General features: G+C 31.5%; 2 protein-coding genes across 2 annotated transcripts; one reads left to right on the forward strand and one right to left on the reverse strand.

Moving 5' to 3' along the window:
• Positions 1-204: 204 nt before the first annotated feature.
• Positions 205-3,237, reverse strand: LOC141711358 (transcription factor bHLH143-like). Its single transcript, XM_074513756.1, has 4 exons — positions 3,097-3,237; positions 2,262-2,958; positions 2,014-2,165; positions 205-1,925 (listed from the first exon to the last, which is right to left on the reverse strand). Exon 4 carries the CDS (start codon positions 1,876-1,878, stop codon positions 790-792), a length of 1,089 nt encoding a protein of 362 aa, XP_074369857.1. The 5' UTR covers positions 1,879-1,925; positions 2,014-2,165; positions 2,262-2,958; positions 3,097-3,237; the 3' UTR covers positions 205-789.
• A 17,417-nt stretch (positions 3,238-20,654) lies between these two features.
• On the forward strand, positions 20,655-21,341 carry LOC141711241 (putative mitochondrial protein AtMg00310). The gene has a single exon (XM_074513646.1). It carries the CDS (start codon positions 20,655-20,657, stop codon positions 21,339-21,341), a length of 687 nt encoding a protein of 228 aa, XP_074369747.1.
• Positions 21,342-24,174: the final 2,833 nt, after the last annotated feature.

The raw sequence follows: 24,174 nt of genomic DNA on the forward strand, positions 1-24,174 counted from the left end.
CGTACACACTTAATAAGCACCTAATGGTTATAAGTAGACCCTATATTACACAAGCGGCAAACAAACGATTATCACAGCATACAACACTTAATAAGCGCATTATGATCAAAACAAACGATTATCGCAGCATGCAACACTTAATAAGCGCGGTATGATCACCATACACACTTAATAAGCACCGTATGGTTACGAATAGACCCTATATTACATAAGCGGCAAAGCACACCAAATATATTTATGCGACAAATACAAATATATCATTACACAGGAAGGAAAAATATTGAGGTTTGCACACATGGATCTCAGTTACAACAAGCAGTACTAGTGTACTACATTTAAAAGCCCCAGCAATCCATTTGTAAGAGTTTAAACAGGGAATGAGATTCATTCACCCCACAAGAAGTGAACATAACAAGATTACACAAAAGCAAGAAAGTGAGAGTTTGGGTCCAACTCACCCACCGGGCGTGCATTCTTTTTCCTTGGTGGGGTTTCCTTTCTGGTCTACAAAGGCAACTTCCATGTTAGGGAGTGAGTGTTAATCTCTCTTAATCTTCAAAGATGGTCATCATTCATTAACCTTTATTCGAAAGCAATATTTATATACTACCGCTTTTTCTTTAATATCACTAACTCGAGAGTTTGCGAAAAACTCTTGAATCGAAATCACCGAATTTGACCTTCTGCGCCAGGTAAGTTCGCGGGAACAAAGACTATAGACAAACTTGAACCAAGTACCATTAAAACTGCTATCAATGCTGGTGGTGGTGGTGAGAGTTGCGGTGTTTTTTACTGACCATCAAGGCCTAATACTTTAGCTTTGTCCTTTAAAGATCTCAAGTAATGGATAGCATCGTCAATGACCGCAATAGAATCTTTACCTTTTCCATCAGGAATTATGCTCTCTAGGATGCTTATGGTCTTGCGTATTTTGTCTATTTTAGACTGTTGGTGAGACACTGAATCTGATTCTCCCAACACATTGTTGCTGTAACCACAATTAGATTCTGCATCGTCTTCGCAATTGATGCATTTATCACTTTTTAAGGAACTTGCTGTGTCCATAAGTGATGCGACATTATATCCCTCATCTGAAACTCTCTGCTTTTTGGCAGGCATAGCGGAACTAGCAACTTCTTCTCCACTCTCATCAAACCGTACTCGTTTATTAGCGAGAGGAGTAGTATTGGGTGAATGGCCAGTGCTTGCCACTTCCTCATCCTCGGAGTAATCATCTTCATCATCAGAGTAAAGTAGTGCATCGAGTTCTTCAGTGTCTTCATGCATCTCACTTCTAATATCAGTTTCATATTCTTGATCAACAAATCTTTTAGGTGAAAACTGCATAGACGGATTACTTGCATCTCTTATACTTTCCAGCTCATCCTTGTACAGAGTAAATGCATTAGAAGGTTTTGGGCACAAAGATGACATGTTATTGACGGGACCATTGATACCAGAACCGAATATCAATGTGGTCTGATCTCCACACTGATCAAAAACAAGAAACCTTTTCGGAGCACTCTGAGCATTAAGAGACATTTTTGGAGGACTCTGAAAATCAAAAGGCACAGAGTCCCCACAATTTTTATATGGAGAAGCAGAGTTTAGCACCGGGGCAAAAGCCTGACGGAAACGAGGCATGCAGTAAAACCAACCACGAGGCTCATTTGGTTGACTGGCCTTGGCCTGTGGCATTCCAGAAAACCCATGCATAGGCAGAACGCCAGTCATAGAAGTGAAATTATTGCACGGGTTCATGTAAGAAGGGACTGTAGTCGACTGCCCGAAACAGTATTGAGCATTCAATATATTCGAATTGGGAGATTGCTCATTAGATTGCTGGTGACCAAACCAGTTCCCGATGCCTTCTTCCATCCAACCGAAAAAACCACCAGACAACGAAAATAGAAAGAGTAATATCTCTGTAAAAGGAAAAAAATTCCAAATTAATCAAACTTGTACAAATTTTCAGCTGTCAGAAATTAGACGTTGGTGAACATAAAAACACACCTGACTGATACTTCTGAATATTGACGATTATTGACTGTTCTTTGACAACAATGAAAAAAATAAAACTAAAAACTCCAGATTATTAAGTTGAACACAAGTGCGAGAAAACCAAACTACGTTACAGGTTTGAGCAACTGACGAAAGTATTCAGCCTGAAAATTTTAAATTCAAGTGTTAGATCTCTCCGCAACAAACAGATAATGCTTTACAACAATAGGAGATAACAAATGCAAGTATCTACTACTGACCTGGCAATCCTGTAGAGGTTGAAAGCAAGCAATAACTCTAACAATTATGGTGGCACCCCCGGCAATTCCATTTTCATGTTTCAATGCTCGAAATTTGGTTTGGCCAGCTGCTTGACACACCATAACTACTTTTTCCCGACCTTTATAAATTCCCCCCCTTTTCGTGAACCCAGACTAAATTTTCCAACAAGAATAACCCAAACACAATCCCTCAACAAAATCAACCCAACTTAAAGGCAACAAACTAGCTCGATATAACCCGAAAAAACAAAAAACTTGAAAAGGAAATTACTCGAGAAAAGTACTAAAATCGAAGAAACTTTCGACTAAATCTGGTTAAACTAAAGCAAAGGAGTGGAACTAGAAAGATTTAGAGTGTTTTAGACTATTAAGATGATATAACTAAAGAGATTTTCAACTGATCAAACGACAATAACAAGGAATGACAATGAAAAGATTAGATCCCATTGATAAATTGTATGTAAATAAATCTAAATTTAAAGGGGAAGCTCAAAATTGAATAATTTAGAGAATTAAAGAGCTAAATTACAGAATAACACGACAATACAAGCTGATAATGAATCTTCGGACAACATAAACAGAAAGACTAAACCACCGCATGTTGTTTTTCTTGTATATATAAATTTTGATTATTTATATAACCAAGATTCTGTAACAGTCACAGATTTAAACCCACCTGTACATAAAAATTCACAAGATTCAATACAAAAACGACAAGAACTATACAAATTTAACATGAATATATGCATACATGTATATGCAGCAGATCTCACTAGTAAACATAGCTCATTCAACTAAAGAAATGAACACTTACAGTTCTTGAAATTTTCAGATCGGAGAAGCTCAGCGAGAGAGAGAGAGAGAGAGAGAGAGAGAGAGAGAGAGATTGCAGGGAGAGTAGATAAGGAGAGAGTGTGTGTTTTAGTGTGTGTATTTTATTACAGAGACTGCATAATAATAGAGGATGGACAAGAGATGTGAAATGACGAGAATGCCCTTATTATTACAAGAAGTGTTAGGTACTGGTGAATCACGCGTGTGTTGGTGCACGCTTGCTTGCGTTGGGTTTTGATAGAAAATGAATGAATGAATGAATGGGATTTACAATTATGTTCTGTGGAGTGGGCCCCTGCCTCACTAATTATTTCTCTTTTTCCATTTTAACTCGGTTTTTTTGACCCACCACCTATTTATTTTTTTAAATTTTCCAAACTTTATTTAGTGCATTAAGCGATACACCAATTTCGATTTATCGTAAAATAATACTACCTCCGTTTTAAAGTAACTGTCATTTTTTTAAAATTCTATTTATTACATTATTAATAAAATTACAGTTAATAATCGTATTTATTACATTCTACATTAAATACATCATTATTTATGTTATAGAATCAAATTTTGAAAATAAAAATTAGTGGTATAACAATTATATTTATTGTAAAATTTATCTTGAAAATATAAAATAATTTTATAATTTGTATGGTGATATTAAAATATAAGCCTTTATTTAAAAATTACCGATTTTATCAATTAATTACTCGATAAATATAAAGTAATTTTATAATTTCTATAGCGATATTAAAAATATAAGCTTTTATTCTAAAAATTACCGATTTTATCGATTAATCGTTTTAATTTGTTTTAACGATTCGATTTTATAATCCGATTAATTATTAACTTTTTTCTAAAATAATTTATTTAGTTTAATTAGTTAATTATTTTTGTATTTTGTTACACAGATGATTAATTATGCTCCGATTAATTCATCTAATTAATCACTGAAATGTTTCTTTATCAAATAATACCGATTTTTTTTCTTAGAATAATGATAAAAGTAGATAATTATTTTTTTTAAAAAAAGTTAACAGTTATTTTAAAATGTAGAAAGTAATATAATTACTCGTAATAAATTTTTTGTTAAAAATTATGTACTAGTAAAATTTACGTAAAAACAGTGTAATGTAGTCAAATCAATTGCTAAACTTTATAGACCAGGATAATGTATATGGACCCGATTTTGTTGAATCAATTTCTAAGCTTCTTCTTTTCATTAATAATTTTGGGGTCACAATTGTCAATTCATTTTTGCTTCTAATTACGTTGGAGCATGACTACAAATATACCGTAAATGAATTTCAGTATTTAGTGTCCATAAAAGGGTGGTGGAGTAATTAAGCTCATGTTCTTATGCGAAAATTTAAGAGTTTAATTTTTGTTATTTAATTAATTAGGAAAGACGTATTTATCGTGTAGAAAAAAATTGTAAAAATAATTTTGGAGAAATTAGGGAACAAATTATATATATTTGGAAAAACTTAAACATAAGACTTGAAGAACACCTCTGGATATTTATTAATTTTATAATAAAAAACGTCAAATGGATAGTTCAGACACGAATTTACCTATATTTATGTATACGCGATTGTCGTAAATACTCATTTTATTTCAAATATGGATACTATTCATTTTTTATTGAATACAAATGCATATATTTCACACGGATATCAAATTTTTCAAATTTCTTTTATAAATCTATTTTAATTAATGTTAATTTAGAAAAAAAACCAGAGTATCATTATTTTAACTTACATAAAATTATTTTAAAGGTTACTCCCTCCGTCCCGTTAAACGTTTTCCCTTTTGACTTTTTGTATTGTTCACGGTAAAAGATTGATTACTAATTTACGTCTAATTTATAATATGAAATATATTTATAAGTGATTTTGTGGGATTCGTATTTATGGGCAATTTAATACAATAAATTTACAACAAAAATTGAAAATGTTTTTAGGGACAATTTTTAATCATAGCTAATAGGATTAGGCTTAAAAAGAAAGCTCATGCCGACTGGGCCTACAAAAGACTACAACCATAAACTTCTTTTCATTGATGTGATTTATGGACATGTCTCAATCATCCACAAATGCAAATGACTGTTTTGTACACATTTTATCACCGTTCTACCATTTATAAAAAAAATACCTAGTATTGTATGTGTTTTGGTATGAATTTATTTTGATATTTTTTAAGTTGGTTCATAATAATTCATTATCACTAACCATTTATTTATTTTATTTTTCACGGAAAGTAAAAGGAAAGTAGAGGAACCGTATTTAATATGAACTGATATATAACTCGTGCGATGCGCGATCATTTTTATCATCATATATTTTAATTTATAATTTTAATATGTTGTTAGTTGGATTCAAACCTTATATATTTTTAATAATATTTTTAAGATTACTAGCATAAATCCCGTGCGATGCACGGTTTCCATTAATATTTTAAATTTTTATTTATCAAGCTATATTATATTTTTAAAATATTTATATAAATATATAATGATTATAATTTTATAATAAAAATAAATGAATAACATGTGGTCGTAATTCAATAGAATAAATAGACTATTTCTAATAGTTTAACAATTTAGTAGTTTAGCAGATATGTAACACTATTATTTATATCTTTTAATAATATGATAAGTTGTATTCGTAGTTTAGTAGGATAAATATACTATATTTAGTAGTAGTTTAATAATTTAGAAGTTTATTAGATATATAACACTATTTATCTATTTTTGTAATAATCAAAATTAGGAATTATCGTTGAACCAAACCGTTGAACCAAATTATCTCTATTCCGACTATTATAATATAGTATGGATGTATAAAGGTTCTCATCAATTTGATCTAATTATTCTGAATTGAGTGATCAAGAATTAACAAACAAATTTTTAATATTTCGTATTTAATATAATAGTACAGATAGATGAAAAAAGATAATTAACTACCTGTGCAAGAGGTCCCAAATTAATATAAAAAAATTTAATAATGTGAACTCCTGCCATGGATTAGTGAAGTATTTTAATTGATGATCAGCCGGAGAAGACTCCATTACTTAGGGTATAATTATAATTTAATATGATCTAATTACCTGATAAATCTTATAACATTGATTCCTGATAAAATAAAACTACATATGTCATTGCCTGGACTTTTTATACATTTGATGACAATGTGACAAGCCTGATAATTTTTTTCGATTTTATTTTTTCCATTTTATTATATGGGAGCAGGTATTTTCTCTGACAACGATAGTCAAATTTCAAATGGCTATCATGTTTAACTTCTGTTTTAAATTTAATCAAAAGTTAGTTTCTTAATTAGTTAATTAATAAATGTTACTAACCCAAAATTTTTAAAAAAGTTAAAGAGGTCTCAGTAGTATGATGAAAGTTTGTGTTCTATAATTTGCAATGAATTTAATTTTTCTCACAAATTCATAATTTGTAATATAGCTACTATAATTTATTAACATTAAGTTATTACTCCCTCCGTCCCGTTAATTTTTATGCATGCACTGTTTGCACGTATTTCGAGACTTCTATAAAGTATAGTTTTATAATTTTTTTTTTAATTTTTTTTTTGAATAAAAGTTTAAACATGAAAGTTTTATTCAGGAAAAAGAAATTTAAAAATATTGTGAAATTATACTTTAAAAAAGTATTGAAAATCGTGCCAAAAAATAATATATTGAATTTAATGAGACAGAAGGAGTAACATAATAATCCCTCCGTCCCAATTTATCTGTCATATTTGACTTTTTGTGGTCAAATTGATTAAACTTTGACTGTATATTAAATATTAATCTTTCATTATTATGAAAAACCGATGAATACGTATTAAAGTAGATTATCTGTACATTCTAATGATATAATTTTTATAATTTTTTTCGATTATATATTATATGAAATTTTCGGTCAAAATTTGGTCTATTTAATCGTAAAAAATTAAACACGACGGATAAATTGGGACGACTAAATATTAAGATAATAAAGTCAAATGAGCCATGCTATGGTTTTAAAAATTAAGCAAGCACCATGAGGAGATATTTGGCACTGGCCGAAAATCAACAGCATCCAATTATTAACATGCCACTGACACATAAATTCTACACTGTATATTACTCCGTATTAATTTACTATAATACGTATCATTGTGTATACATGCATGGGGCCTGCTAATCCGCATTATAATCATCTATTCGTTATAAATTTCCGAATAACTAGAAGTCAATATGAATATAACATATCACGTCATTATATTCGAGATTAATCTATTATTTTTAAAATAGAATTGATAAAAAATATTCATGTACTTTAAATTTATTTATAAAAAAACGATAAAAAGTTGCATATGATGTTACAGAAAAGAGTCGAAAATTGAATACAACATTACAAATGTTTGTATTTCATGTCAGATATAAAATTGTCAATATTACGGAGTACTACCTCCGTCCCTTTTATTTCTATACAGTTTTTTTACTGATACGCATTTTAAGGCAACTATAAAATATATTTCTGTAATTTATTTTTAAAATTTTAATTTTTTGTATTAAAATTTGAACATCATATTTTTACTTAGAAGAAAAAAAATTAAAAAAAAAAATTATGCAACTATATTTAATAAGAGTATTAAAGTGCTTGTCGAGTACTCGTCCTCCAATATAAAGAATGAGCGGGACAGAGGGAGTATAAGATTACAATATATTTTTAAAAATATTTTCTATAAATTGGATATTTTTGAAAAAATAACATATTAAAAGTTTATAAGCAAAAAAAAGTCATGTATGTATAATTTAATGTACGTATAATTTGTTAATCATCGCATGTTAAGAACCAGATGAACAGACACACAGGTGTATAGATAATTAAATAGTGATATATGGAACTTTATTGGTTGGAGTGGAGGGAACAATATTCAACCCTAATCAAGTTCCTCCATTCTCCAAATTCCATTGAGTCTTTACTTTCTAAGACACTCCACCATGCTACAGATAAAAAAGTAAAGGCCACAAAAGAGGTTCGTTCAAAATTAATTTAAACGTATGTTACTTTAACTTTATTTATTTTAATAATTAACATATGCCCGGCAACACGAGCTTTAACGCTGTGTTCCCGAATCTAGGATAGAAAAGAAAAGTATAGAAAATAACCAATTTTTCTTTCTCTCCTAATCTTTTCAAAAGCGGGAAGAAAATTTTGGAGATAAAAATAAAGAAAATTTCTTCTCAAATCTACAGTTTTCTTTTCCTTTCTTTCATAAAAGTTGTTCGGGAACAAGCTGAAGAAATGTATTATTTATATTTTTTTTCTTTTCTCTTTAAAGAAAGTTTGTGGAACACATCGTAAGTATTGACACTTAACAAAGAGTTGCGTATCTTTTACTGCCACCATCAACGAGAAAGGACCTTTATTTTTTTTTTTTTTGAAAATAAAGTGAGAGGACCTTTATTTGTGAATTGTTTGTAATTGTACTCGATTGTTTCCATTAAAAAAGCCCCATGAGGTTCACAATGTTACGGAGCACTATGTTTAGAGCATGTTAAGTGCGACACTATTAGCGACCGCGTGGAAGGGTATTTTTCGGTCGGTTTTAATCTTTCGATTGCCGGATCATTTTTTTTATTAGTTAACCTTTTTTTGTTCAAGATTTCAAATTTTGGAATTGAACCCTAATGAAATTATGAGAATAAAAATTAACACCAAAATTAAACATATATATAAGAGAAATGGGCTCTTACTGTATTAACATATCACTGAATACGCACTCGTAAATAAAATGGGTCATTAGTGTGTTAATATGAATCTCACGAATTAGAAAATGACACGTGTTATTTTGGAAAAATTTTTGAAAAATATTTTGGACACGTAGTATTGCTCTATATATAACTATATATAACTGAGTTTGGGTTGTGTGAAATAATTGTTAAAAAATAAAAGATTTTGTTGAAATTTTCCTCCGACTTCTTAAGAATTTAGAGGAACCGCTGACCACATAATATTTGGATCAGAATCCTTCCATCTTTATTTACTTATTTTGAATATTTATATTTTTGGTTTTATTTGTGCAATCAGTTAAACAATATCGTGAATGTATGATTAAAGATAAACAATAATACAGATTTGAATTGCGCGGAAGACAAATTTATAATTATGCCTCCTGAGCAAGAACTTGTCGCTTAAATGCGGTTTAACTTGGTTCACGTGATTTGTAGGCTATTACGTGAACCCGTAGAATTTACCCAGTGCGCACCCAAAGGGTAGCGCTGCGGGTTACGTACGATAAAAAAAAGATATACAATAATTTGTTCTTTATAGATTTCGAAAGTGTTCAATAAAACGCAAACCCTTAAGAATTTATAATGGATATTCACAGTCTAAAATTTTGTCTGTCACAGATTTAATTATAAGGAACGTGTCACGCATTTTTTGGATTAGTGATTGAAATGATATCAAAGAGTTTGTGGGGTTTGCTCGTTTGGTTGTGTGGATTTGCCAACAAAAAACATCCACGCTTGTATTGAATATACATAAACCTCTCTTTAAGACTTGCTTTTGCTGGTCTTCACAAATCATTACACAAATATTGTTGTGTGTACAATTTTCTTTTAGCAATTTAGTTATTACCAAAATCATATTTAAACTTAACACATATTTATTTATCTTTTTGGTTAAATTTTAATGATTTTAGTGTTAATTTAGTATATAATGTTCAACCAATACATCTTATTCAATTTTTATATATAGTTACAGTGTTTTATCAGTGTTTTACGATTCAGCTGATTCGGACGACGATTTGACAATTTAAATTTAAGCGAGTAACTCGGTACTTGGCTCGAGTACTCGATCACTCCAAGGTTTTAGTATTTTTTGAAAAATACTCTGGTATAATTTTTTTTTACAAAAATACAATCATTTTTTATAAAAAATTGTAAAAAAACTTTTTAATTTCCATATTATTTTTCAATTTTTTTTTACAAAAATACAATTTTTACCAACTGAAATTAACTGGATGCAACATTTGACGAATTTCTGCAACTTCATGCAAACTCAAATTCAACCAAAAAACTCCATTCAACTAATTGCATACCTGTTTAATTTTGTTTAATTCCGTATTTTTGCAAAAAAATCAGAAATAATAAAATCGTAAAAAAAATTAAAAAATTAATATTTTTGATAATTTCTCAATTTTTTATTGCTAAACATACGAATTCTTCTAGGTGCGTGCGTACGATTTGTAAATTTTCACGTTTATTATATACGTGCGTACGAGCACAAACCGTATAACTTAAATTTATATTCGTTTAAATGTATGGCGTATGATGACATAATTTTTGATGCTAGACAATATAAAAACACTTGGCGCAAAAGGAGGGAATCCTTTCCGGGCCTTCCCTACAAACCCACGCACATCATCCTACATTAATTATTTTTGTTTCTATAATTATTCGCATACCACCCACTTTCATAGACTTTTATTCCCCAAATTCTATTTTATATAATCAAAACCAACGGCACCACTCCATTGTTTCAACCATCATTGAGATATTGAAGACGTTTTTATATTTTTTTTGTTCACTTCCTAAACTCGATTTATATATTGTTTAATGTATTAGGTTTACTATTTCATCATCAAACACGTGTGACTAATTGAAACGTATTTAGGGAGAATCATCTCTACAACCTAGATTTAGATGTATGTACGCATTACTACACATTAATAATTAGGATAGTTCACGAACCGATCCGAACTGAACCGAGTTTTGACCAAATAAAATTGAGCTTTATTTTTTTTCACGAACTAGACAGAACCGAGTTTTTTATCGAACAAAAATTGTGTTCGATCTCGAGCTTGTTAACTAACGAGCCGAACACGAGTTTGTTCGCGAACATTATTTAACTATGAAAATAACTTATCAAAAAAATCAGATCAACTGTTATTTAACTGTGAAAATAACTTATCAAAAAAATTATTTTTTTTGAAACTTTGTGTATATCACTTAAATATATAGTTTGACATTTATACGGTAAAATCGATGAAAAATATTTTTAAAAAATTCAAAATATCAATTCATGACTAAAAATATTGAGGATATGTTATAATTTTTTCGAGGTTTAACGAGCGAGTTCGGGCCGAACAACCCAAAACTCGGCTCGAGCTCGTTTTACTTAACGAACACATTTGTTTGTAATTGTCGGAGCTCAAACTCGAGTTCATTAACGAGCCAAGCCGAACGAGCTAATTACGGGCCGAACTCGAGTTTGTTCGCGAACAGCTCGGTTTGTGAACAATTCTATGAATAATAATTATAAAATTATATGTATTAATAAATAATAATCCAAAAAACAAGTGAAAGGGGGTTTATTTTATCCCATAAATAACGATAAATATGATATAATGTTTACGCATTCTTATTCATATTAATTAGAGTACATATAATTTATAATTTAAGAATTGAGTTTAAAGAACTTTTAACTTTTAGTTTTTGTAAAGAAAACGTATGTTACAATGTACTGTACACACAAAGCAGCGTTAGTGTGAATATATCATAAAAAGTTATAAAAATCATTTGATCGTGTTATTATATATCTACATGCTATCTATATACTAAAATGTATTATTTATATCTCGCGACACAATATACATATTCATAATTAATAACTGACTCATTTGATATATTCGAAATATGAGTGAGCAATTCAATAGTTAATATTTCAAATATTTCATTTATCACTTAAAATGATTAATATGTTCAGAATACGAGTGAGCGTTACGATAATACATGTCATGCGTTACGATAATACATGCTCCGTAAACTCGATTTACTACATGAAACAAGTGAAATGCACCCTTTTTTTTGTTAGACTGATTTATTCTTCAATCGGCCACAAAAAAAAACCAATTAATAACTTTTTAGAGGGCAATCAAGTCATTCAATTTATTAGTTACAAAAATTTTATAAAATACCAAAATGTGTGTAAATTTGAACAAAAGTAGGTGGAATTAGGAAAGTTTAATGGCTATGATGTTGCATATGATGCACCTTAAAAAGGAGTATTTAAATTTATATTTTCCACTAACATTTTCTCCTCTTTTTTAGTTATAATTTGATGATGTAAAAGATGTATCAACTATCAAGTATAGAATAAGTATAGAATGAGACATGTCTAATTATAATTAGGAGGTATGGATACAAATTATTTTGATGCACACGTTTGGCTTAGATGTGAAGGAAGCATTAATAAACAACCAAGTAATAATTATAATCACTCCATATTACTTACAGTAAAAGAATAAGAGAATATAAAATTGCCACAAAATTACAGTAAATAATCAAGTAATGCACTAGAGTATCTCAAAAAATAGATTTGGTCTTCTGTTAAACACTAACATAATAACCGGTGTGAGTTACGGGTCATTTTTTAGAACTTTTTTATGTATCAGACAATTATAATGTTCTCAATTATTTTCTTATTTTATACAATTTTTAACGTATATCAAATACAAATTAATTGTTTATCAATGTATATTATTTTTATAAAAGACAACCAAATTACACAACGTTTCAAATATAACTTATCAGATATGAAGATTTGTTGTGAAAAGATGGAGCTCTTTCTATATACTTTTGGAAATTTTATGAGTCTCTTCTATTTTCTTTCTTTTAATAATCTATCGCTTATTTAATTATTTTTAAATAATATATTATTATAAAATAACACAGATACTCAATTTCACTCTCCACTTTGTAATGTACTAAGAGCTATAATCTGGGCCGAGCGAACCTAGTTTCCGACCAATCATAATCGAGATAAGGGGACAGTCGAGTCGAGTTGAGCCGAATTGTTTAACTAATCAAGCTTAAAATTCTTTCCAAACTTGACTCGTTTAATTAAATGAATCGAGTCGGGTCATTTAGCTAAACGAGCCGGTTTTAACGAGTTGAGCGAACAAATTCGTTTAATTTTTCTATTAATCGAGTTTAAACATCTACCTGAGCTCGGTTCATTTAATTATATAAATCGAGTCGAGCTAACTGATCTAGTTAAATGAGCCGGAATTAATAAGTCGGGTTAAGCTCACGAATCGAGTCGAGCCGAGTCGTAATTATATTTGAAGATCGACTTATGAAACCCTATGAGATGATCTAAATTAGTAAGTTCAAGTAAATTTTCAGGAAGTCCTGACGTAAGCAAAGAGAATATACTATTATCAGGAAAGCAATAAAATTTAGAGTGGATGGGATGAAATAATAAATTAAATTTTCAAAAATATTGCAATCCGACAATAAAATCTAGCATAACAGAGGAGCAGACTTTAGTAGAAAAAAGGTAATCACGCTAGTCACTCTTCTTTAATTAACACGCCCGCCGTCTTCTTCTTCCTTTGCAGAACAAACAGCAGTAAAAATCATTACCATGCGCATGAAATTAATTTAATTTGTACTCCCTTCGTCTCTTAAAACGTTTCATATTTGTGTTGGACATCTTTGACAATACATATTTTTTATTGTTAATACCTTTAATTTCGTATTAGTATTAAATATAAAAAAATTATTGTATTAAAGTACTCATAAATATGAATCCAATAAAATTACTTTTGATTATGTTTGATATTATAGATTAGACGTAAATTAGTAGTCAATCGCTTACCGTGAACAGTAAAAAAGTCAAAAGGGGAAACGTTTAACGGGACGAAACGAGTACTATTTCGAGAGTGACTTTCTTATTTCGAGAGTAAAGAATGAGTGAAAAGACAAAATTACATAAAAAGCTCTTGAAAATATCAAAGACGGGATAATTTGATAATTTTATATATTTTTATTCTGAAAATAAAAAAGGACTTTGAAAATGACATTTTCCATTTTATTTCATTGGCTCAAATATTAATTATTTATTTTTATGTTTTTAACATTTCATTGGCCTAAGGGGGTGCTCACCAATTCATAACTCGATCAAATCGACCAAATTTAATAATCTTTTCGGTCAATTATACCAATTTAAAAAACCATATACCCAAACGTGTTTTTTTAATATAATTAAGTTGAGTACGGAATTCATATTTTTTTCGGCCGTCAAACCCGACCTACTTGTTTGATAATCTAAAAATCTATGTATATTAGTTTAAAATCCGTGCGATTAACGGATCGCATAGATTTTTTTAATATTATATATATATTTTAAAAAATATATTAAATTCAATTCTTAATTTTGTTTATTTAAAATTTTAAATGATATGACTACGTGATAATTATATTAGTAGACATACTGATTGAACGATATAGTTTTATTGATATTTCTATGTGTATTTTAAAAAAATTTTAATTATTTAATTAAAATTTGATGTTTTAGTTCATATCTATAGGGTACGAATTATACTTAGTATAATATTAATTTTATTATCTCGGATCAGTGGTTTATATTATTTTATTTTAGCCCAATGTCCAATTCACCGACCAAATCAAACTAATTATTTTTAGTTTATTTTTAATTTTTTTTTAAAAAGATAATTTTGTTTTAAATTGAATAATTAATATATATGATTTTATTTTTGTTGGCCGAATTGTACTTTTATTTTAGTTTTGTGTTAGTCTAATCGAATTGTACTTTTATTTTAGTTTTGTGTTAGTCTAAATCAATCGTATAATATATTTTTTTATCCTGTATAAGTAAAATATATTATTTTGTTTAGCAAAGTTCATTAGTATAATTTTTTAGGGGGATTGATAGTATTGTTATTTTATCTTTACCCGAGTCACATTATACATCAACTAAATCTTAAAAAATATATTTAGTTTGCCTAAATTTAATTTAGCCCGAAGTAATAAATTAGAATAACATAAAACTCGATATGAATTAAAATTTAAATTGGTAAAAGAAGTTGAATTTAATATAGATTATAATGATATAGAGTTCGATATAAAATAGAATTGAAATTAGTAAAGTAATAGAGGAAGTTGACTTCAATATCAATTATAATTGGATTTGATCGACCCAATAATTAGAATTAATAATTAAATAAGGGTAATTAAATAATTTCATGAAGTACCGACCGACCGATTACCAAAATTTTAATATTTCGTCTATTATAATATAGTATATATATTATATAAAATATACATTATATAATATGGCACATTTCACTTATATATAATGATTGTATCTTGTGTGTATGTATACGATTTATAGCATGACATACATTAAAAAAACTAAAATATTTATCATAATTAAATATTAGTATTAAAATTGTAGATTATATGTATTTTTGTTTATTTACTTTTTCGAAGCAATCGATGATATATAATGCTAATTTTTCTTTTAATAAAAGCATTCAATCAATTCAAACTGACTCAACTCGAGTGTGTTATGAATTTATATTTTCATATCAACATAATTTAGGATTGTAGCAATGCTTAAATGCTTCCGAGCGACAGTTTTCTCTCTGTCTCTAATGACAGTTTGTTGCCTAATTACATCTTATATCTTGTTATCCTTATATATCTAAAATCTTTACACATTATTATCAATTCAGTTTTATAGTTTATCAATTTGTGAGTATGGCGTATGATAAATCGGATCTGGAGAACTTATATGCAAGGCTTGCAATTGAAGAGGAGGATGAGGGAGGGGTAGTGATTGGTGAGGGAGAGATTCAGAAACAGAAGGAGAAGGACTCTTTTGTTCTTGTGGGCAGGTTTTTGACGGAGAAGACCATTAATTTCCAGGCAATGCAGAATGTAATGGCTTCGGTGTAGCGACCAAAGATGGGTATGGAGATACATGACATTGGGAATTTTCGGTATTCATTCATATTTTATCATATAATGGATTTAAACAAGGTGCTTGATGGAGGTCCGTGGTCATTTGAAAATAATATGCCGGTGTACACTAGATTGTCTGAAATGGAAGATGTACAATCAGTAATGCTTAATGAAGTGGATATATGGGTACAAATCCACGATATACCGACATGATTCATGACAGAGAAGGTAATGCAGAGTGTTGGTATGTATATTGGTAAATATATCAAAACAGTTTCATCTAATTTAGATAATGGGTGGAAGTCATATGCTCGTATAAGGGTTACTCTGGATATAGGGAAGCCGCTCAAGAGACGAATGAAGATTAAAAGAGAGGGAGGAAATTGGAGTTGGATCAACTTCAAGTATGAAAAGTTGGGGAATTTTTGTTTTGTTTGTGGAATTCTGGGCATGTTGAGAGAAAATGCAGTGTGGTATATGCAAACCCAGATAAGGAAATTGAGAAAGCTTATGGGGTGTGGTTGAGAGCACCAAAACGTAATGTGAGAAACAATGTTGGAGCGAGGTGGTTACGAAATTTGAACGGTGAGGGTGGGTGGAAGGAATCCGGTGGAACATCGAGTGACAGGGAAGATGGAAACGCAAGATTTACGGAACATGATGGAATTTTGCGCGAGAAAGTAGGGGATAGGAGGGTAGTTGTGATCACTACGCAAAATCAAGGAGAGATAAGCAAGGAAAGTGGGAATTTGAATTTGAGCGGCAATTCGGAAGATACAGATATGATTGTGAATACAAAACGTAAAAGGATAGAAACGGATAAACACAAAGTGGGCCATGAAACTGTGGAGATGTTAACAGATGGGCCTCCACAAACTAGTCTGGATAACGTAAATGGATTGAATGTGCCAAAAAACTTGCATGGGGCGGGCTCTGGTTTCCAGGCCCGCCGAGTATTATGAGTTTCTTTGTATGGAACTGTCGTGGGCTGACCAACCCACGAGCGGTTCGATTTCTAAAAGAAATCACAATTCAACACAGGCAAAACTTGATATTCTTGTCTGAAACAATGGTTCGTAAGAAGAGAGTGGAGGAAATATGTAAGATGCTACGGTATGCAGGGTGTTTTGTTGTGGATACGCATAGTCATGGGGGAGGTCTAGCTTTATTATGGAAGAATGATACAGAGATTGAGATCAAAGGTAGTTGTAACCACTACATAGATTTTGAAGTTTATTGTGCGGAGATAGGGAGATGGCGTTACACTGGCTTCTATGGGTGTCCGGAGAGGGCTAGACGGAGGGAATCATGGAGGTTAATTCATGGTTTAGCTGAGGGGTCAAATCTGCCATGGTGCATAATGGGCGATTTTAATGACATTATGTATGATCATGAGAAAAAAGGGGAAAGAATGCATCCAAGATGGTTAATGGAGGGATTTAAGAACATAGTCTATGATTGTAATCTGCAGGATATGGGGTACAGTGGGAGTGACTATACGTGGGAACGTTCTAGGGGCACTGCAAGTTGGGTGCAAGAACGACTGGATAGAGGATTGTCAACTTCTGATTGGAAAAATATGTTTCCACGAGCTATGATCAAAGTGTTAGAAGTATCCACTTCAGACCATATGCCACTTTTTCTGGAGCTAAACAGGTTGGTTTATGTTCCAAAAGCATGTAGATTTCGCTTTGAAAATGTATGGATAAGAGATGAACAGTGCTTAAAAGTTGTTCAAGAAAGTTGGAGTCAGACGGAGGGAAGAAGTATTATTGAGAAGGTGGAATTCTGTGGGTTAAAACTTGAACAGTGGGGAGGAGGAAAGATGCAGGAGGTACGGAAAAAAATCCAGGAGTGCAGGAGAGTGATGAGGCAGCATAGATCGAGAAGGGATAGAAGGGGAGTTCGCATGTATGATGAAGCACGATTGGAGTTTTTAAAGTTACTGGAACAACAAGAAATATATTGGAAACAAAGATCTAAACAGTTCTAGCTTAGAGAAGGTGATTGTAGTACGAAGTTTTTTCATAAGCATGCAACGGGGCGGAAAAAGAATAACCAGATTAGGAAGCTTAAAGATAACAATGGTATTTGGACGGAGAACAGGGAAGATATACAACAAATTATTAGTGAGTATTTTGCTGGGTTGTTTAAAACAGAGTCTGCAGGGGATCAGTTAACGGAGAGGGAGGTAGTAAAACAGGTGACGGATGAACAGAACCAGAAACTTTATATGCCAATAACGAGTGAAGAAGTAAAGGAAGCTGTATTTGGTATGCATCCAGATAAGTCGCCTGGCCATGATGGGTTAAACCCTGGATTTTTTCAAGCTTATTGGAAGATTGTGGGGGGAGATGTGGTCAGATTTTGCCAGACTTTCTTCAACACTGGGCAGTTGCCATTGGGAGTAAATCGTACAATAGTCTGTCTTATACCGAAGGTGAGTCAACCACAATATATGTCAGATTTGAGGCCAATCTCATTGTGTAATGTTTTGTTCCGAATTTTATCTAAGGTCCTTGCAAATAGATTGAAAGATTGTTTATCGACAATAATTTCGGACAAACAAAGTGTTTTTGTTGAGGGTCGTTTATTAACGGATAATGCTTTAATTGCATTTGAAGTTAACCATTACATTAAACGAAAAACACAGGGTGTTCATGGAGTAGCAGGGTTGAAGATTGATATCTCAAAGGCTTATGACAAGCTCGAATGGGATTTTTTAGAAAATATGATGAGAAAAATTGGTTTTAACGAAGAATGGGTGAATAGAGTGATGCTATGTGTTCGGACAGTGACTTATAGTTTTCTGCAGGATGGTGAAGTGTTTGGTGAAATTGTGCCTCAACGAGGAATTAGACAAGGGGATCCTATTTCCCCATATCTATATATTTTGTGTGCTGAAGGTTTGAGCAGCTTAATAAGAAGGAATGAGGAAGTAAAATTAATTCAGGGATGTGTAATAGCTAGAGGAGCTCCAGCTATATCACATTTACTATTTGCGGACGACTGTTACTTCTTTTTTAAGGCAACAGAACAGGAAGCCACGACGATGAAGAATATACTTATGAGAAATGGGAAGATGTCAGGCCAGGACATAAACTTCAGTAAGTCGACTGTGATATTTAGTCCGAATACAGGAGGTGCAAGTCGTGCTCAGGTGTGCAATGTTTTACAAGTGAAAGAGGTAGCAAAACCTGGTAATTACTTGGGATTACCTATGACAGTAGGGAGGAGGAGAAATCAGGCTTTCAAGTGTTAGTGTAGGTGCCCTAGAGGCAATACATTATTCTTTTATCTTTATGTCAGTTGATCATTCAATAAATGTATTTATTATGACCTTAATTACTGCGATATTTTGTTAGCATAATAAATGTCCTTAGAATCATGATACAAATTGTATAGTTTAAGTACATGACTTGAACTTGAGATTATATAATATATCATATTTTTAAAGGTCCCTAGTCGAGTATTATTATATAGGACAATAATAATACATAGATAGACTAGTATGTTGTTTGACAAGATAACCACATCTCATTGGTTATAAGTATGGGGATACTAAAGTCAATACATAGGTACATGTGAGAGTACATGGTACTGGACAGACCCACAGTGAGATTCTTCATGTTTAATAAAGTCATAAGAAAGACCCACAGTGATAATGGTGTAACGATCCTTTGACTTGAAATCATTATATTTCTATACGAGAATTAATATACTTTGACTACATTAAAAGTTACTTTTGATCGGGTGATGATAAAAGTGGACATCGGCTATATCATGAGTCGTATGAGAAATATGAATGATAGATAAAGGATTTAACCCTCCTATAATTAGGAGAGATATTATTGGCCTCTTGATTGAGTGAGATTATAAAAGCATGGTCATGCTCAAATAATGATTTGCCTCGATAATCTACTCATGGATCAAGTAAACCCGGATTAAATGTTGAAGAGGATGACTAAATACATGCCTCGAGTTTAATCTATAATATGTATGGTTAAAGGGATTATATTACACGAAAAACATTAATCACGAAAGGTTTTATCTAATCACGATTTAATTATTGTTTAATTGGGTAACAATGATGTATTACTAGATACCGCTCATTGTTTATAATTTTATTAGAGAATAAAATTATTGCCAATTAAATAATAGCCTATAGGGTCGCACAAATAGAGCACTTAATGGAATAGTTAATTTAAATTATGGATTTAAATTAATTGATGATTATTTGAATTTTATTATAATTAAGTAAGACTTAATTGAGATAATATAAATTCGAATTAAAAGGAATGTTTTTGCCCATAATAATTAAGTATGACTTAGTTATTAATTAAATAATAGAAATTCATTTTTATTATTTAATCCAATATCTACTAGGGTTGGGCTTTGCTATTATAGGCCTTTTTAATCAGTCATTATAAATAGATAATGAGAGGTTAAAGAGACTTGTACGTTTTTAAGAAAACCCTAGCAGCAAAGAGAGGCAGAGGCAATTCAGATCGTCAAGAAGGAGGCTAGTACATCCATTCCGTAGTCAAGTTCGTGAGACGTTTTTGAAGGTGCTCGTGTGGATACCATAGAGGTGTTTCTCCGAGAGGTAGACACAAAGCGTGATAGCTAGGATCTCCGTTGAGTTCGTGAAAGTTAATCTCTTGAAAGGTATGATTCGTTATCTCCATAATCTGCCCATAATTATACATGGATCCTGTTTTTCGGTATCAAAAATTTTGTTTTATTTACGTTTATCCGCTGCGTTTTATGCCTTCGGAACCCATCATCAAGTTCTTGGTGGAACGTGTGGGTCAGAAACTACAAGGCTGGCAGCATAAATCGATATCAAGAGGAGGTAAATTAGTGTTGTTGAAAACTGCAGCACAAACGGTACCTAATTTTTGGATGAGCTTATTGTTGGTTCCAGCAGAAATATGTAATAGCATTCAGAGACAGATGAATGCATTTTGGTGGGGAGGAGGAGGAAGTGGTAGGGGAATTAAGTGGTTAGCGTGGGATAGGTTGTGTAATGCAAAAGAGGATGGGGGGTTGGGATTCAAAAATTTAAAGTTGTTCAACATAGTGATGCTAGCAAAACAGGGTTGGCGGCTGCTGAATAATGCGAATCCTTTGGTAACAAGTCTCATGAAGGCGAGGTACTTTCCACATACAGATTTTTTAAATGCAAAATTAGGGGCTAATCCGAGTTATACGTGGAGGAGCATTTTGGAGGCTCAAGATGTAATTAAACAAGGGTGTCGTAAAAGGATAGGGGATGGGCAAAGCACTAATATTTGGGAGGTTCCGTGGTTACCGTGTCGAGCAAATGGATATTTGACGTCAACTGCTTATCCCGAATTAAAAGAAGCACTAGTTGAGAATCTTATGGAAGTAGGGAAAAGTAAATGGGACAAAGCTGTTTTATTGGATATTCTGAACGACAGAGATATGTAGTTAGTCAAGAAGATTCCTATTCCTATGATTAAACGACCTGATTCTTGGTTCTGGATATTAGAAGATTCAGGGTTGTTCACTGTGAAAAGTTGTTATAGGCAAATAATGGGAGAGCAATCATGGACGAATGCAGGTTTCTGGAAGAAGCTCTGGTCACTTGAGCTGCCAGGTAAAATCATAAGTTTTATGTGGCGTGTGTGTCGAATGTGTTTATCTACAACTGTTAACTTACTAAAGAAAAGGGTGGAAATTAGCTCGGTTTGTACATGGTGTTTATGTCGACAAGAGGATGAGATACATATCCTATTCGACTGCTCGTTTGCAAGATCTGTTTGGACAAGTTTGGGTATGCAGGAGCTTATTCCAGGGGACCAAGGGGAGCAAATTGTAGGGAAGATGCAACAAATCTTTAATGCATACACGAGAGATAAGCTAGCATGGGTGGCTATTGTGTGCTGGAGTCTGTGGAATCATTGGAATAAATGGCTGTGGGATAAGGTGAGTATGTCTGAGTTCGGGGTTCAGTCAACTGCATCAAGAATGCTTAATGAATGGAGGAAATGTCAGCAAGAAAAGAAGGTATGTAAACCAGGTAGTATGTCGAGTGTTAGGAGGTGGAATCCCCCACCCCAGGGATGGGTTAAAATAAATGTTGATGCTGCTACATTCACAGAATCTGGGAGTGTTGGAATAGGTTGTGTAGTTCGAAATGAGAATGCAGAATTTCTTTGTGCTCGAAGTTAGAAGATTGAAGCTCAGTTACATCCGAGAGAAGCAGAGGCTGAGGGATTAAAACAAGCTTTGGCATGGGCGATGGCATTGGGGCTCAAAAACTGTATCTTTGAGACGCATGCAAAGGTAGTTGTGGATGCTGTTAAGGTGGTTGCAGGGCGTGCATTTTTCCATACTATCGTTTTAGATTGTGTTGATTTATTAAAGCACTTTGATAATGTGCTTGTTGAGTTTGTTCACAGGTTTGCGAATGCAGTTGCCCATACATTAGCTAGGGCTACTCATTATATGTCAGGCATTCAGGAGTGGATGAATATCGCTCCGAATTTTATTTCTGATGTACTGATTATTGATTCGATTTAATGAGAAGCAAGTACGTTTATGTCAAAAAAAAAGGCTTCCGATCAGACGAACCTGACACATGAATACCCCTAGACTTAATATCGAGGTCAATTTCCGCGTAAATACACAATAGTTACCGGAATAATTATTACTCCCTCTGTTCCGTTAAACTTTTACTATTTTGATTTCAGATACTATTTATGGTAAACGATTGACTATTAATTTACGTCTAATTAATAAGATCAAATATACTCATTAGTGATCTTGTTGAATTCGTATTTATGAGTATTTTAATATAATTAAATTTTTATATTTAATATTAATATAAAATTAAAAATATTAAAATTTAAAAGTGTGCATTGACAAACGTGTCCAACACAAATAGTAAACATTTTTAGGGACGAAGAGTGATTTTGTTGAATTCGTATTTATGAGTATTTTAATATAATAAAATTTTTATATTTAATATTAATACAAAATTAAAAATATTAACATTTAAAAGCGTGCATTGACAAACGTGTCTAACACAAATAGTAAACATTTTTAGGGACGGAGGGAGTACAATAATGGCTTAGCTTTTATCCTCCTTACGGTCAATTCGAAATTCGACTCATGATGTCCGTATATGTAGCTAATTATTAAAAACAATAGTTATTAAAAAAAAAATTGTCATTTGCTTTTGATATAGTAAGATTTTTTTCATATCGGGCCTGTTTGGCGACAACTTATATATCGGTTTATGACTTATAAGTCCGTAAAAATTTATTGATATGTATTTGTCGACCAATTTTTTAAGTCAAATTTTTAATTAATAAGCTAATAATTTGAATACATAGTATTGCCGTATTTTTTCCAGCTTATTTTAGTTTCTCGTTTTTTGTAACCTTAATTTTGAAATGCCTGTTTTGAATGAGTTCGTAATTCAAAATTCAAGAATTAAAATAATTATATTTAAAGATTATCTTTTTTTGCTAAATAAAGATTATCTATTTTTGTTTGACTAAAGTAAAAAAATTATTTTTAACTAAAATTATTTAAACACTTACATAACTTATAAGTTTGCATCTAAATATCCCTTATAAGTCGGTTATTCATTTTAATCAAACGAGCACTATCATGAATGTGTTATAGTGCTGCAGGCTCGGCAAAATACAAATTATTTTTTATATGGTTTTTACTCGCTTAGCTTGTATATTCTTTAGCCTTTTTTAATTAATTTATTACTATATTTATAATGAGGTGACAAATTTTTTTTTGAATAATTTGCCTTGTATATCTTATAATTAAGTATCGGTCCTAACAAATCTCGGGGGTGAGTGGGAATCGAACCAAAAACCTGAGACGATAATACTCGAGAGATAAACTCCTAACCACTTTAGTTATCTCACGCCACATTTATCCCAGGCGGCCCAACAATATATTCTTACACAAACTGTTTAATCTATTATCTGGACATCCCAAGCCCGTTTAATACTTCATATGTGGTACAGTTATTAGATCTTTAGGTTTGGTCCAAGCCACATTGGCCCAAATGATCAAGAATGAAATGCTAGAACTTCCAAAACAGGAGTTTCGAGCTCCAATGATTCGAAATGTAAAATTACACAAAGAGTAGCGTCAGGTATCCATATACGTTTCCAAAATTTGTCCGATGACGTAATATTTATCACATTTTAATTTAAGGCGTATATGAATGTACACGGATCTCATCTTATTATTAAGAAAACTATCAAATATTTGCCTTCCACGTCAATATTTG

The sequence above is a fragment of the Apium graveolens genome, chromosome 3 (genome assembly GCF_009905375.1).
Source record: "Apium graveolens cultivar Ventura chromosome 3, ASM990537v1, whole genome shotgun sequence".
Taxonomy (NCBI): Eukaryota; Viridiplantae; Streptophyta; class Magnoliopsida; order Apiales; family Apiaceae; genus Apium; species Apium graveolens.